Below are 17549 nucleotides of genomic sequence, written 5' to 3' on the forward strand. Positions count from 1 at the left end.
CACCATCTCACCTCCTCCTCCATGCTTCACGGTGGGAACCAGGCATGTAGAGTCCATCAGTTCACCTTTTCTGGACACGGTGGTTGGAACCAAAGATCTCAAATTTGGACTCATCAGACCAAAGCACTGATTTCCACTGGTCTAATGTCCATTCCTTGTGTTCTTTAGCCCAAACAAGTCTCTTCTGCTTGTTGCCTGTCCTTAGCAGTGGATTCCTAGCAGCTATTTTACCATGAAGGCCTGCTGCACAAAGTCTCCTCTTAACAGTTGTTGTAGCGATGTGTCTGCTGCTTAGAACTCTGTGTGGCATTGACCTGGTCTCTAATCTGAGCTGCTGTTAACCTGCGATTTCTGAGGCTGGTGACTCGGATGAACTTATCCTCCGCAGCAGAAGTGACTCTTGGTCTTCCTTTCCTGGGGCGGTCCTCATGTGAGCCAGATTCTTTGTAGCGCTTGATGGTTTTTGCCACTGCACTTGGGGACACTTTCAAAGTTTTCCCAATTTTTCGGACTGACTGGACTTCATTTCTTAAAGTAATGATGGCCACTCGTTTTTCTTTACTTAGCTGCTTTTTTCTTGCCATAATACAAATTCTAACAGTCTATTCAGTAGGACTATCACCTGTGTATCCATCAGACTTCTGCACCACATAACTGATGGTCCCAACCCCATTTATAAGGCAAGAAATCCCACTTATTAAACCTGACAGGGCACACCTATGAAGTGAAAACCATTTCCGGTGACTACCTCTTGAAGCTCATCAAGAGAATGCCAAGAGTGTGCAAAGCAGTAATCAAAGCAAAAGGTGGCTCCTTTGAAGAACCTAGAATATAAGACATATTTTCAGTTGTTTCACACTTGTTTGTTAATTATATAATTCCACATGTGTTAATTCATAGTTTTGATGCCTTCAGAGTGAGTCTACAATTTTCATCGTCATGAAAATAAAGAAAACTCTTTGAATGAGAAGGTGTGTCCAAACTTTTTTTCTGTACTGTACATGGGCCGAGAGACACATCAAAGTGGAGATGCCTGTAACAACCATTGAGATTGCTGTTTTCAAAAGGCATCTAAAAACTGTAATGGTTCTGGTTGCTACAATCAGCTGGATTTTGTATCCTTTGTTATAATTGTGATTAATTACTGGTCACTGTAATGAATTTGTTCTATGTAAAAGGAACAATTTAATATGATCTGTCCAGTTTTCTTTTCTTAACAGGATAATTGTAACCTGGAGTATGTTGCTCCTCCGCTGAATGACAAGGTGAGTTGATTTTCTTTAAATGTTTAATGGTTAATTTAAATGCCTGGAAATGGAGCCCAGTCACTGTTCAAGTGATGTAGGGGTCAGTTCTTCTAAAGCTTATACTTACAGGTACCTAATGAAACAGATAATCTGTCACAAAGTGTTTGCCACTTAATCTGAGAGAAGCTTGATGGAGAGGAAGAGACCTTGATTCCAGAAATGTGTCACTTACTGAGCTGCTTGCTGTAGTTTTCATGAAATCACTGTTGTAACAGCAGGAGATTAACACTGCCATGTAGTCCTCCATATTCATGAACTCTTTATAACCCTGTGCCCACCACTGATTGGTCGCTTTCAGCCTATCCACAGAGTACAAAGAAAGCTGCCAATCAGTAATGTGGGTGGGTTATATCGAGCTCCGCATTCAGAAAACTGGTAGATCTGCTGCACACAAAACAGTGATTTCACCAAAATCTATCTCAGCATTCAGCCCAGTAAGGGATACATGGCTGGAATCAGGGTCTCTGCGCCAATATCATGCTGCTCTCAGATTGGGTAGCAAAAATCTGGTGACAGTTTCCTTTTAAAAGTACCTTTACACATTAGATCAAAGACGGAGTCGGCCAAACATGCTGATTTTGGCAGAACTGTCTGACTATATGGGTATGGAGGGGGGCTCATGACCCCTTGAAAGATGATGCTGTTATAAAGAAGGATTAACACCTGATTTTTTTGGCGACAGGGAAGATAAGCATCCGGCCCTGGCCTCTGACAGCAGCTACTCCTCTCTCCCCATTCAGAACACATGGATGCCCGGCTGAACTGAGCATGCATCGTTATGGGGGATATCAGGAGGAATAACTGTTGCCTACCAAGCATTCATGTGAAATCTATTAAAAGTGTATGGGCACAGTATGGAGCTCTTTGTGAATATGTTATCCTGTCCTTTTCAGTCCAGAGCAATAGGGGCGCATTCCCTTATATGTTAAAATTGCATCAGGCATGTAAAAATTTCTTGAATTTGGCACGTCTGGTAAATATTGTCTATTTTGTTTCTACTAAAGAAAGACAAAGCAAAAAACAGACACTTTATACATATAGGTGTCTGTTTGGGAATGCTAGAATCGTGAAACCTCTTCCACCAGATTTCTGGTGAAAAAAGCTTTGAAAAGTCGTATTTGTTGCGCAACTACGAGTTTGTGTTCATGTCATTCTCGCCCCAGCTCAAACTGTCATCAGAGCTGGGTCGGGACAGGGGCATAACGACCTCCACTCGTCAAACTCTGGACTAGCGGCTGCGTTCACTACACCACAAAACTTTCTTCAGCAGGGGCTAGAGTAAGATTTGTGGCGAGGCGCACACAGCGGTGTATGGCACAACGGCGTCTTGCCTGATTCATTAGGAGGCAATAATGAATCCGGAGCATCTGCTCCAAAACGCCCTCCTCATCACGACTGACAACGAATGGCCCGTCTTGTATCCCCCCTGGTGTTTGTCTGTGCTAGCCCACTCGGGTTACTACCACAACTCTTGTTCCCAATATGTTCCAAACATGTGAAAATAAGCAGCTCTGCTATTAGCAGTGCCCATAACCCATCTGTTTACATGGGGCTTTAGAGAAGGTGCTTGAAGCTTGAGTGGCATTACAGTGAGTTGTGAACACTTTCTGACGGCTTTTTCCTGTAATTCCTTTTTATTGTCTGTTCCACCCTGTTCTACGTTGTCGTGATCCGCTTCTGAATCTCCCCACCATTCACTGCTTCCTCCCCATGCAGTTAACCTGCTATGTTCTCTCACACTGGCAACTGTTATTTCAACACTAAAATCCATTTTTTCTTTTTTGCAGACTTTTAACAAAGCCGTGGGAGCTTTCAGCCAATCGGTTTTTGATTTCCGCAAAGTAAGATCTTTGACAGCTACATCTGCAGGGAAACTGGTTGTCTGGGAGACCACCAATCCCCCATTGATCAGAACAAAGTCACCCATAAAGCCACATAATAAGAAAGCTTTAAAGTTGATGCATCTGCAGAAAGATGCCATTACTGTGCTCACTACCCATGACAGGTAATGAATTAATTTACTAACGCACGCTAGTAACTGCCGACATTCAGTCACCATAACAGACGCCCTGACGTTCAGCTTTTTACGTTCAGCTTCTGCAGAGTAATTTTAATTAAAAATATTTTGCATTCTGTAAGCTAAAACTAGAGAGAGTTTCTAATAATCCAGACTGTCTGATAATCTGGCATTAGTATCTAATACAAAACTGCAATATAATATGGCATTTTAACACGATTAGAAATGGAAGACCACATAGTGATAGTAGCATAGTTTATATTCAGGAATATTTCTGGATTTCTCTATTGATCATTGATCCATCAGTGCATGATTTTGATGCCCAGGCCTTAGGACCTTCACTGATGAACAGAATGAAAGGACCGTGTCACTTGCAAACCCTTAGAGTGCAAGGGCCATTTTGGTTTATCCAGGCAAAGTGACATTAACTACTTCAGGACTGCCCATAGATTATAAATATACAGGCAGTCCACTCTTATATCTGCATTGACATTCTAAAACAACATTGCAATCTAAGCAGCTTTCACAAGATCATGTAGTTGTGGGGAAGGGAATCCAACAATTAAGCCCCCGTCACACACAACGAGATCGCTTCTGAGTCACAAGTTTTGTGACGCAACAGAGATCTCACCAGCGATCTCGCTGTGTGTGACAGGTATCAGCGACCAGCCCCCCTGCCGGTTATCCCTGATCGTGCTTGAAAGCCCTGGACATTTTTTTGATCGTTGGTCTCCCGCTGGCCATCACGCATCGCTGCGTGTGGCAGGCGGGAGACCAGCGATCAGCGAGCTGGAGCTGGTATCCAAGGTAAACCGCAGGTTACTAAGCGTGGGCGTCACTTAGTTACCCGCTGTGTACCTTAGATACCAGTGCGCTGGTAACAAAGGTAAACAGTGGGTTTCTAAGCGCCGCGCGGGCCTTAGACACAGCTAGAGTTCCTACATAAAAGATAAACATGGTTTATTACTATTTTTACTTTCTCTATCTCTGTATCCGCAGCACTGAACTAGCCCTTACGTATACAGATTAGGAAGAACTTACCCTGCTTCCTCCTCCGGACACAGTGAACATGTGATTAATGGATGTAGGGTTTAACAGGAGCTTCTATGTCCTAGGAGACCCAGACAGCTCTGCCATGTAGCCTGCAGGCTGAAATTCCCTTGTATCTGGGGCTTACATACCAGCCCTAGTTACAAGGGAACCCCACAAAAAAAATGTATTGAAAATCCCCATTTGTTTCCCACACAAAGGTCTTCTATGGGGCACAGTGTATAAAATAAACACATAAAAATATAAAAAATAAAGTAGAAAAAAAACATAGTTTCTAGCTATCCCATTGAAAAAAATATGTACAATATACAAAAATAATTTCTACACCGTAAAATCTTTCTCAAAGCCTTCATTGGGGGACACAGGAAACCATGGGTGTATGCTGCTGCCACTAGGAGGTTGACACTATGCAAAAAAAAGGGTTAGCTCCTCCCCAGCAGTATATACACACCAACTGGCAGAAAGCTAATCAGTCAGTGAGAAAGCAGTAGGAGAAGCAGAGAACATAACTGAACGGATGTAACAGATAACAACAGAACCTGATACAACAATAAACAAGGGCAGGTGCTGTGTCCCCCAATGAGGGCTCCGAGAAACGTATTTTACGGTGAGTACCCAAAATCCTCCTTTCTCTCTTGCTTCAATGGGGGACACAGGAAACCATGGGACGTCCAAAAGCAGTCCCAAGGGTGGGAAAAAGTATAGTGTCCTAAAGTCAGAGCTCAGGCCACTTTGGCTTGTAGGACCTATCTACCAAGGTTCGTATCCGATGAAGCATGAGTGTGAATCCTGTAAAACTTATATATGTATGAATGGAAGCCCATATAGCAGCTTTGCAGAGCTGTGAGGCTGATGCCTGGTGACCAACTGCCCAGGAAGCCCCCACCAAAAGAGTGGCGTGTGCCGTGATCCTCAGTGGGCGCACTCTACCTTTTAGTCGGTAAGTGTCACGCTGTAGTACTGCGGGTTAACGCAGAGTAACACAAACTCCACTAGATGGCAGCAGAGTGGAGAATGAGCTGAAAATCCTGCAATGAAGCAATGACCAGCAGTAATGCAGAGAAGCAACCACTAGGTGGCAGCAGAATAGTCAGAGAGCCGAATCTATACCAGATAGTAGCACAGTACCAAGGAGAAATTCAAAGTCGCAAGTCAGGTCACAAGCCAGAGTCAGAATGCCAGAGAACAGCGGGTAAGCAAAGGGGCAATAACAAATGGGTAGTCTGAACACAATCCAAAAGTCATCAACAGAATATCAGATGCAAAGGGGCAAAGACAAGCAAGTAGTCTGAACACTGTCCAAAGGTCAACAGACACGGGTAGAGTCAGATGAACGCAGCAGGACTGATCAGGAACTCACCAGAGCCAGCTAGACACCGAAGGTAAGCAATATAACTGGCACTGCACACAGGTTGCAGCACAGAGCTTTAGCAGCCTGGACACAGGAACGAGGTAGGGGAAATTAACCCCTGACATGACCAGATCAAGACAAAAAACCTGGCATGGATCATGACCGTAAGCTTCCAGAACGGTAGAACGGATCCATCGAGCAATGGTAGACCTGGATGCAGGGAGACCTTTTCATGGACCTTCTGGGATGATGAACAGAAAATCTGAGCACCTGAAAGGTTCAGTCCTGGACAGGTAAACCCAGAGTGCTCTTACCAGTTCCAGTTTGCTAGTGACCGCTCTCGGGGGTGAGAGGGAGATGGACAAAAAGAAGGAAGTATGATGTCTTCATTTAGATGAAAAATGGAAACCACCTTCGGAAGAAAGGATGGAACAGGACGTAAGACCACCTTGTCTTGGTGAAAAACAAAATAAGGAGAAGGACAAGATAGCGCTGTGAGCTCTAAAAATCGTCTAATTGAAGTAATGGCGACCAGGAAAGCGACCTTCCAAGAAAGAAATGTGGAAGAGATCTTACGCAGTGGTTCAAACGGAGACTCCTGTAGAACATCAAGAACTTAATTACGGTAAGATCCCAGGGGTCCACTGGAGGCCGGTTGGGAGGAATGGAGTGAGCAACTCCTTAAATTAATGTTTTGAGCTGTCGGCGAATGGCCAGATTCCTTTGGTAAAGAATGGAAAGGGCAAAAACTTGTCTAAGGGACAGTCTGGTCTCCAGACCCGACTGCAGAAAAGACAAAATGGATGGCAGGTGAAAAACCATTGGAGCGATCCGATGAGTTTCACACCAGTGAAAAAAGGCTTTCCATACACAGTGGTAGATGCGAGAAGAAAAAGGCTTCCTTGCTTTAATCATCGTCTGGACGACTTGATCAGAGAAACCAGCCAACTTCAGAACTGCAGCTTCAATAGCCATGCCGTTAAATTGAGAGACTATTGCAAAAGAGTGGGGAGACAAAAAGCGCAATAGGGTCTTATCCACTTTACAAAGGATAGAATATACCACAAAATTTGCTCACCTGGTTAGGATGAGATAAGAGCATATTGATAGCGGCTGCTGCAGATCCACAGGTCTTCAACAAGTCATGTATTCAATGGGAATTCGTAATTAAAATTCCGCGCTGCCGCTGGGATAAATTCCAGGAGAATGTTGTAGATTCACAGTGGTTTTATTCAACGCATTTCAGGGGTCTCATGCCCCCTTCATCAGGAAATACCAAAGGCAAAGGCACGGGGAGGGCGCTTAGATTTCCTGAAAGACACAGTCTGCTCAGAGGTAGAGATCTGAGTCCTTTATGTTAAGAGTCTCATTAACGGCAACGATTAGACTATCCACCGTGTCACGCAGTTGGGAGATTTGTTCGGAGTCCAGATCATAATCTGATTCAGAACGTGGGTCTGACTCTAGCGCTGCTGAAGCATCGGAGGAGGGAGATAGAGATGGAATCCTCGAGGATGAGGTAAACGGTGAACTAATACGGGCGCGCTTTTTAGAACTTCTGGACTTCCTGCGAGGGGAATCCTTTTGGGTATGCGAGGGGGTAACATTCGACGCACCCGGAGGGGTAATTGGGACCTGCTGGCCAGGGGCAGGATTAGGAAGCCACTCCAAAACTGAGACCAAAGTGTGAGATACTTTGGTTAGGTCAGCTGCGGACTGAGATAGAGATGTCACCCACTAGGGGGGTGGCACACTCTCATTGCGTGCAGTGGGGGGCTTCTGGGAAGACATATTGGATGGGTTGCAATTTTGGCAGAGGGATGAGGTCTGATTAGAGGGTAGCTTCTTGTTACAGGATTAACATGTAAAGTGTAAAACGATGGGATTGAGACTCCCTAGAGTTAGACATGGATAGGGATAAAATAGAGAGAGAGAATATGTGCCAGGGAGAGCTGCTGGGGATAAGAGCTGACCCCCCCAGTGACTGAGCTTACAGAACCTGGTTCTTGGCTGAAGATTGGCAGGCAGAGCCCCAGGGGTACTGGACTGGAAACCGTGGGCCGCGAGGTTGAGACTTCAGTTAGCGTGAAGACAGCGCCGGACCGTGGGTGGAGACTGAGGACATGTGCAGATTTCCTGCTCGGTGAGGCAGGGAGGGAGTTGAGCCAGAGAAAAGGGCACACAGCTTTCCCGAGTCCCGGGAGAGAGGGCCATTCTGTTAGGTCGGCGGGAGTGGGCGGGGCTTGATTGGGTGGCCTGTTGGGGGTGTGGCCTAGCCCTATGGTAGGCCCAAGTCGGAGGCGGGGATAAATTTGAGCCAGGGAGCCACAGGGGTGAGAGGGATGGTAGATGTCGCAGGCCGCCTAGGGAGCCGTGATTAAGACCAGAACGCATGTAATTATTAACCTGGTATAAACCTATCCTTGAAGATAGAGATATATATATCTATATATACAGTATCTATCTATCTATCTATCTATCTATCTATCTATCTATGGCAAAGAAAGATCAGTCCGCATCTTCTCCCGTGCAGATGCCCCAAGCACTCTTGATGTGTTAGGAGGCATGGGGTCCTGCCTGGTAGACATGAGAGGGTACAGTAGTGACGCAATCCCACACTGTGCTCCCGGTCTCCGTCGCCCAGAATCACAAGCTGAATCTGCAAAATAGAAATCATTAATAAAACACAACAAAACCTAAAGGTAGAAATGGGGCTGAGAGCAGCCCTGTGTCCACCTCCTACTGACACCTAGCTAAAACTGATTAGCTTTCTGTCAGTTGGTGGGTATATACTAATTGGGAGGAGCAAACTCTTTTTTTGCATAGTGTCAACCTTCTAGTGGCAGCAGCATACACCCCTGGTTTCCTGTGTCCCCCAATGAAGTGAGAGAGAAAAGGAATATAAAAATTAAGCCCCATGTGCTGTGAAAGAAAAAAAAAAGACCTGAAAATATCCTTGGTTAGTATGGGGAGTAATGATCTTGTTAATATGTGATTATGGCTGGCATTGCAGCTTAGCTCCACTCAACCCATTCACATGAGTGCCTGAGCTTCAGTGCCAGACCCTACCACACATGTATAGAAGTCTGGATTAATAAAGAGGCTACGGTATTCCACATTCTTCTAATCGGTGGGAGACCCGGGGGTTGGACGCCCGCTGATTATACATTGATGGCCTAGCCTATCTTAAGGCCCTGTTACACATAACGATGTCCCAGCGATCCCACCAACAATCTGACATGGATGGGATCGCTGGGACATGTTAGGCTGACGCTGGTGAGCTGCCACATAGACAGCCCCTCCAGCGATCAGGACCAGCGAGCAAGCTGGTATCCAACGTAAACATCGGGTTTCTAAGAGCCGCGCGGCTCTTAGAAACCCGATGTTTACGTTGGATACCAGCGTGCAGCGTTGCTGATCGCTGGCTCCCGCTGCCACACGCAGTGATGCGCGCTAGCCAGCGGGAGACCAGCGATGGAAAAAAACAGCCCAGGACGATCCAGCACGATCAGCGATACCCGGCGGGGGGGCCGGTCGCTGCTGGATGTCACATACAGCTATATCGCTGGAGAGATCGCTGATGTGTCACAAAATCAGCTATCTCGCCTGCGATATCGCTGCGTGTAACGGGGCCTTTATAGCCTCTGCTGGTTCACCATGTGCACTGCCACTCTGTTTATAATCTGTAGGTTTATTATTCTTATTACTCAGTGTAAATCCTAACCGGGTACACGGATCTCCCATTCCTGTGATTGCTGGAGCCCACAGTGATATGACATATCTTGTGCATAGGTGCCAATTGTTGATTCTAGGAAAACCTCCTTAAAGCCCCATGTTATATTTTTTTATCTTTAGTGTGTTTTATATACTTTTCTATTACGGTCCCATTATCCAAAATGTCTGATAATTTTGCACCTTTTGTTATCGGGTAAAATATATTTTAATGTACAGTCTTTAGGTATTGCATTAAAATAAAATTGTAATTGTTTTTGTGTAGTACCATAAGTTGTACCTTCCACGTTTCTCCACTACTTTCTCCAGGTATTTTGTCACTGGTGATACTCGAGGACATGTGAAATTCTACGACCAACAACTCCAGCTTGTAAATTGGTACAGCCACCTTAATCTGACACCTATACATTCCATGTCCTTCTCAAAATGTCCCCCTATGGCAGCAAGTGAGAAGACCAGATACCCTGAAGATTGTTCTATCAAGGGAGACCAGTTTGCCATCAGGTGTATAATTGTTTGTTTTTTTTGTTACATGTGTATAGACTATTTGTATATTTTTTTCTTCCAGATGACGAGAATCTGTCCTGTGACTCAGGTGCATGATATAACTATAATATGCTGTATTATCACAAGCTCCGGGCAGGCTTTCTTCTTCATGTAGAGCAGTGTACACAGAGCCTTACAATGTTACACAGTCATCTACATCTCCATACTACAGAGCCATAGTTTATCTGTCAATGTGCCTTCATACAATACCTCTGTAATATGATCTCCAATCAAAAGCACCACAATTTTCCAAGACGTCCCTCTGACAGCACCATGGAGGACGTCCTCCTCCTCCTTATAGGGACAGGAAAAGCACACGAGAGGTTAAAAGGTTCCGTCCCACCCCATCTCCCTCAGTGTTTTTCCTGTCCCTGCATGGAGGGACACGCGAGAGGAAGTGCAGCAGTGCTTACCGGGCTCAGGGGGATCGGGCGGCTAGTCCAATCCTTCCCCCTGTGAAGACGCCCAGGGCCGATACTCTCCGGTGGGGAGTCCCTCTGCTCCAAAGGCCAGGAGCAGGACGTCGCTCCTGGTGGGAGCCGCTCCTCCCGGTGGGAGGCTCTTGGATCCAAGCGTGGCCGCCCTGGTGGCGAAGGCCGGTCCCCCGCAGGCAGCTGGTCGGGCGGGCGCCGGCATCAGGAAGAGGCGGGGATGTGTCTGGATAGGAGGAAGTGGCCGGAGAGTGATTCCCGGCCTATCGCGTGAGGATGCGCGTCACTTTCGGTGACGTCTCGCGCCGAGTTTGAATCTTGGCACGCGCTCCAGGAGCCCGGCGTCTCTCTGGAAGCGCGACAGCATGGATGCCGATCAGACGAATGGAGGGGTAAGTGCGCTGAGCGCAAATCACCCTCCCCATACCACCCTCCGCAGCCCAGGGCAAGGGCCTGACTACCCTATCCTCTATCATAGGATAAGGGAACCCCAGCAGCCCCCCCGTCAGCTGCCAAACACCCGGCCAAGGCCACATCTAAGTTGGTCAGATGCCCAGTATGCAGGGTAAAGCTGCCAGACACCTATGTCAAGGGTGATAGTAGATGAGCAGCCGTCCCTCCTATCCGAGATGAGATCTCTGATACGGGAGGAAGTCCAGGTCTCCAGAGTCAGCCTTGCGCAGCGGCGGTCCCCCAGTCCAGGGCCAAGCCAAAAGCGTCCAAGGTGGGAGGCTGAGTTATCCGAACCAAGCTCCGAGGAGGGGTCAGGCTTCCGGGACTTGGATCCAGAGGAGGAAGGAGAGATCCCGGCGGACAAGCAAGATCAGGGCAGGAAATACCTGTTCAGACTAGAGGACACGGACGATTTGGTCCAGGCGGTGAGGAACACCATGCAGATGGAGGAAGTTCCTAAACCACAATCAAGACAAGACCTGATGTTTGGAGGACTCGTGTCTCCAACACAGATAGTGTTCCCCGTAAGTGAATGCATCAAGACGATGGTCCGCGAGGAGTGGAAGGAGGCGGAGAGACAACTGGTGCTATCCCGGGACTTTAAAGGTCGACTGCCATTCGATCCCGAGAAAACACGATCATGGGAGGAAGTACCGAAGATCGACGTTCCCGTAGCCAAGGTCACCAAAAAGACCGCCATTCCGTTCAAGGATTCATCAAGTCTCCGGGACCCAATGGACAGGAAGGCGGACGTTTTATTAAAAAGAACTTGGGAGACCTCGGCGGCCCTTATCAGGGCTAACATAGCAGCCACCTCGGTGGCCAGATCTATGTTTTTGTGGTTGGGGCAGTTGGAGGAACACCTGACCAATAAGACTCCTAGGTCCGAGATCCTAGCTTCCCTTCCCCTCATGAAGTCAGCCACGGCGTTCCTATCGGATACGTCGGCCGAATCAGTAAGATTCGCTGCCAGAAACAGCTCCCTTTCTAATGCAGCCCGAAGAGCAGTCTGACTTAAATCTTGGTCAGGAGATAACGCTTCTAAAGCGAAGCTCTGCTCCCTTCCCTTCTCAGGTTTTAGAGTATTCTGACCAGCCCTAGATAATAAAGGGTTCCCAGAAGAAAAACCTAAGCGACCCCAGCCTTTTCGGAGAGGCCCCATCTATAGGAGACAGACTGACTCTAGAGCCCAGGTCAGGTCCAATAGAGGCTCATACAGAAGCTCCTAGGGCCAAGGTGGGAGAAGCAAAGCCCCCCTTTTTCCGTCAACCTCCAGGTCTAGGAGACAATGACGCCATAGGTATTGGGGGAAGACTTCGCCACTTCGCAACAAATTGGTCCCGAATTACCCAGAATCAGTGGGTCCTCAGAACCATCACGGAGCACTACAGTATAGAGCTCTATTCACCTCCCCCCGACAGATATATTACCCCCACCGTAGTCCTGGCAGACTCAGCAATGTGGGCAGTCATACAGGACATGATCAGATCGGAGGTTATAGTACCAGTTCCACTGACAGAAAGGAGAAAGGGACACTACTCCTCCCTGTTCTCCATTGCAAAGCCATCCGGCGAGGTCCGGACTATTATAAATTTAAAGCCCCTAAATACCTGGGTAAGGTACAAGAGGTTCCGCATGGAATCTATTTGATCCGCAATTCAGTTAATAGACAGGGACGCTGTCATGTGCACCCTCGACCTGAAGAGTGCGCACTATCAGGTCCCTATCCATCCCTCATCCCAGAATCTACTAAGATTCGCAGTCAAATTACCAACCGGGACCTGCCACTTCCAGTTCCAATGCCTTCCATTCGGGCTGGCTTCGGCCCCCCGAATCTTCACAAAGCTGGTAGTGGCCTTCCTGAGAAGTCAGGGTATCGTCATCATCCCGTACCTAGACGACTTCCTCCTGGTGGCAGTATCCGAAGAAGCGCTCATCCGAGACAGGGACCGAGCAACAACTCTAATGGAGTTCCTCGGCTGGGTGAAAAAATCAGACCTCATACCAGAGTGCAGGAAGATCTTCCTTGGAGTTATCTTAGACTCACAAGACAGGATATCCCTGCTACCAAAGCGCAGGCAGAAGTCCATTCTGGACAGAGCCAGGGACCTCTTATCGCATCGCTCCTCCATAAAGGGGGTTTTACACATAGCGATATCGCTAGCAATATCGCTAAAACGTCACCGATTTTGTGACGTTATAGCGATATTGCTAGCGATATCGCTATGTGTGATACTTACCTCCGACTGGCTACCCCGCTGTCTGTCTCTCTTCGCGCGAGATCGGGCGGCTCCATTTCTCGTCGTCTGCTTCCTGCTGGGCTTCCTGCTGTGTGAGACGAGCGACGCGTGGAGGCGGGCGGGAGGACGTCAGAATCGCCTCATCTGAAAGGTGAGTATCGTGCGCTGCATCGCTGCTGCATCGCTGTGAGATCTTCCTGTGTGGAAGCTCACTAGCGATCATTTAGCGATGCACCAGCGTTCCTGACCGGGTCGGATCGCTGGTCGGATCGCTGGTACATCGCTAAATGTAAAAGGGCCTTAAGAGAGGCAATGGAAGTTCTGGGCTTAATGACGGCCTGCTGTGTCAGATGGGCCCAGTCCCACTCGAGACTGTTACAAAAGCAGATTCTCGCAGTATGGAATGGAAGTCAGGTTTCACTCGACAGACCCATAAGGCTGTCAGGACTAGTGAGGGAATCACTACGATGGTGGACACGAACCAGAAATCTCCAGGTGGGCGTATTATGGACAACCTCTCCATACGTGGTACTCACCACAGACGCCAGTACGTGGGGATGGGGACCCCACGTAGAAGGGAAAATCTTCCAGGGAAGATGGCTGGCAGAAATCGGAAACAGATCCTCCAACTACAGGGAGCTCTACCCGGTCTGGGAAGGCCTGTGGCGGAACCGACCGATCCTAAAGAATCGACACGTCCGGGTACTATCCGACCACATAACAGCAGTGTCATTCTTGAAGCACCAAGGAGGGCCCAGGCACCAACTGCTCAAGGCACTAGCAGGAAGAATATTCTCCTGGGCAGAAAGAACTGTCCTCTCGGTAACAGCAGTCCACCTAGAGGGTTCCCAGAATGTGGTAGCAGATTACCTAAGCAGACAACAGGTCTACACGACAGAGTGGGAGGTGAACGAAGAAATTTTTCATCAACTGTGTCAACGTTGGGGGACCCCAGTATAGACCTGTTCGCAAATCGAAGGAACTCAAAGGTCCCCAGATTTTTTTACCTGAACCCGGCGGACCACCCGGAAGGCGTAGACGCCCTGAGCCAGACCTGGGAAGAACCCCTCTCTTACGTTTTTCCGCCACTAACGCTCATACCGGCGGTGTTAAGGAAGATCCGCAAGGACAGCGCAGAAGTAATAGTGGTGGTTCCATACTGGCCAAAGCGAAGCTGGTTTCCCCTACTGGGAGATATGGCAGTGGGAAGCCCGGTCGAACTACCTCTGAGGAAAAAGACCTCATTCACCAGGGCCCGATCTGCCACCCGAATCCAGCAAGGCTTCACCTCTCGGCTTGGATCCTGAAAGGAACATCTTAAAGGCAAAGGGCTTATCAGATCAAGTCATATCTACCCTACAGGCCAGCAAGAAACCGGTTACATCCGCAATATACCGGAAGATTTGGAAGAGATTTTGTCTGGACGGTGGCAGGTCTGACCTCGTGGTGGGTACCCCTGACCTCCCTAGTATCTTAAACTTCCTACAGTCAGTGTTTAATAAAGGTCTTAAGCCCAGCACTTTAAAAGTCCAGATTTCGGCCTTAAGCTCCTACTTTGATTACCCATTAGCTTCTCATCCCTGGGTAGTAAGATTCGTAAAGGCCACGCAGCGTCTTCGCCCCATGATTAGGCAGCTCACCCCGCCTTGGGACCTTGGCCTGGTGCTCAGATTCCTATGTAGGGATCCCCACATCCCAAGTGAGGAAATGACCATCTCGACTCTCACTCGCAGAACAGCCTTCCTAGTAGCCATTACCGCGGCCAAGAGAATAGGGGAAATCCAGGCCTTGTCCACCAGAGACCCATATCTCCAGATCAGAGAAGACCGTATAATCTTGAGATTAAACCCAGCATTTATCCCAAAAGTAGCCTCTTGTCAAAACATAAACCAGGAGATAGTGTTGCCATCCTTCTGTGACAAGCCTCGTAATGAGAAAGAGCAGCGTCTTCACTCACTGGACGTGAGACGCGCGGTTATTAACTATTTAGAAGCCACAAATAGTTGGCGTATTGACCCAAATCTATTCGTCCTCTTTTCGGGTAAAAATAGGGGGAAAAAAGCCTCTAAGGCAACCATCGCCAGATGGATTACATCAGTAATCTCAGACGCCTATCAGACGGAAGGCGCGAACCCGCCGGATAGAATAAGGGCCCACTCTACAAGGGCAGTATCGGCCTCATGGGCCGAACGGGCGGGCGCCTCGGTTGATCAGATCTGTACAGCAGCAACCTGGGCCAGACTTAATACTTTCTACAAGCACTACAAGCTTGATGTGCTGGCTAGCCAGCAGACCAAATTTGGGAGAAAGGTTCTCCAGGCGGTAGTCCCACCCTAGGGGAGGTGCTTTGGTACTCTCCATGGTGCTGTCTGGGGGACGTCCTGGAAAATAGGTATTAGACCTACCGGTAATGATGTTTCCAGGAGTCCATCCTGACAGCACGGGTAGTTCCCTCCCTGTTATGCTAGGCTTTGTTATGTCATGTCATATGCTGTAATATGATTGTATCATTAAAATTTTACGTGCATTAGCCACACTGTGGTACTTGTCAAATCATTGAGGGCGATTGGGTGGGACGGAACCTTTTAACCTCTCGTGTGCTTTTCCTGTCCCTGTAAGGAGGAGGAGGACGTCCTCCTTGATGCTGTCAGGATGGACTCCTGGAAACATCATTACCGGTAGGTCTAATACCTATTATTTTTTTATAGGATTTTTCTTTAATTTTTAACAGAAAAAAACTGCATTTGGTTGTCCAGCATTGCCTCTTAGGGCAGAGTCACACTGCCGTATTTTTCGTCCGAGAATCGGATTGTAAAACTCGCACTGGCTGTCTGCTCTCCTGACCTGAGCTTGACAGCTGCATAGTAATCCATTATGCTCTCATGCTCAGGTCAGGAGAGGTGCCGGCCAGTCTGTTCAGTGCGATGCGATTATCGCAGGAGAAATACACCAGTGTGACTCTGCCCTTAGACTTCTATTCAGAGCTTGTACAGAGCCATATTACAGCTGTGTGCATGAGCCTCAATATTGCATTGGTGATATTTGACTTTCGTAAGAAACTGTAAGGTTCAATATAGGCTGATTTCATAACATAGGATAAGCTAAGGTTACACTGTGACATCATTACAGAACAACTAAATCTTTTTCCAAAAAATTTAAATATACATACCATTTTAATTACTAGCAGATCAGTGGTGATCTGGTTTTAAGACTCAACCAGTTGCTCTAAAGCTTCCTGAGAAGTGTGCAGCTCAGGTGACAGGAGAGAATAGCTCCTGTCTGAGTGTGGCACAGATTCATTATAAAGCGTAGGCATTGTAGAAAATTCATTCTATTGTATCCATTCTCCTCCTTTCCTTCACGCAGAAGCTTTTCGTTCTTGTCTCCTGACCTGTGCACCTCTCAGGAGGGGGTGGGAGGAGGGTTTGAAGCAATTAGTGGGGTCTCGGCACTCGGATCACCACTGACCAGCTTGCAATTTAAATGGTTGTAAAATAAAAAAAAGTTACAAAGGTTTTTAATTTTTAATAGATGTCACATTGCTTACACTTACTGTGTAGGTGATATAAATATTGCAGAATTGCAACACCAATATTAACGATACACACCCAACCACTTTATTCCTAAAGAGAAACATTGAAGTTACAGCAATGCAATATTTTTCTCTGAAACTTGCAATCAGTGCTGTGAACCAATGGTTGTATGGATTAAAACATTATCAAAGTAAAGAAGAACTCTCCGTTATAGGTAATTGTGAAGTATATCACCTTTCTTATGAGAATGAGTAAACAGAATAATGTTAATCTCTCCTTTTTGTCTCAGTAATTTCATTGTATCCACATCAGATGGTATGGTTCTGCATGTGTTTACTGATGGTACAATGCTGAAGAAGGAGTTACAAGAACCCACTGATGCTGTTCACGCACTCGCCTGTCACCCAAACAAGACGCAGATTGCTCTTGGAAGTTATAATGGAATCTTGAAGGTTTGGGATTACAAAGATCATAAAAGCTTCATCAGCCGGATCTTTGGAAAGGATAAATCCTTACATTGCCTTGCATATGACCCTTCAGGTGATCTATCTATCTATCTATCTATCTATCTATCTGCAAAGCCACATATGACTGGGTTAAATTCCAGCACCACAGGTCTTAATTACATGCACTTGGATGGCTTTGACTAAGAACCAGGGCTTGTGTTCACTAGGTGTGTCAGTCTGTTGGATGTTAAACAGAGTGGAGTGTGTTGCTGGTGAGTGACCAGCCAAAATGTGAGCTGTAGCTGAAAGAAAGAAATGCTAGGGTCTCTGAATGGAGACTGCATGGGTCAGCTAAGAAACCTGAGCATTCTGCGTGTTGGCGCTCCAGAGAACTGTGTGAAAGCTGCAGCCTGTAGAGAAAGGACTGTATTCTGTTTTGGTGA

The 17549-nt window shown here is 47.2% G+C and overlaps 1 protein-coding gene across 1 annotated transcript in view; it reads left to right on the forward strand.

The window, feature by feature from the left end:
* Positions 1-17549, forward strand: part of CFAP251 (cilia and flagella associated protein 251) — a 128958-nt gene that overhangs the window by 38694 nt on the left and 72715 nt on the right. The window contains exons 10-13 of the mRNA XM_073585997.1: positions 1221-1265; positions 3095-3312; positions 9767-9961; positions 16950-17200. Coding sequence (XP_073442098.1) covers positions 1221-1265; positions 3095-3312; positions 9767-9961; positions 16950-17200 — 709 coding nt within the window. The remainder of the gene's footprint in view (positions 1-1220; positions 1266-3094; positions 3313-9766; positions 9962-16949; positions 17201-17549) is intronic.

Source organism: Dendrobates tinctorius, unplaced genomic scaffold, assembly GCF_039654945.1.
Source record: "Dendrobates tinctorius isolate UK_male_01 unplaced genomic scaffold, ASM3965494v1 ptg000090l, whole genome shotgun sequence".
NCBI classification, from domain to species: Eukaryota; Metazoa; Chordata; class Amphibia; order Anura; family Dendrobatidae; genus Dendrobates; species Dendrobates tinctorius.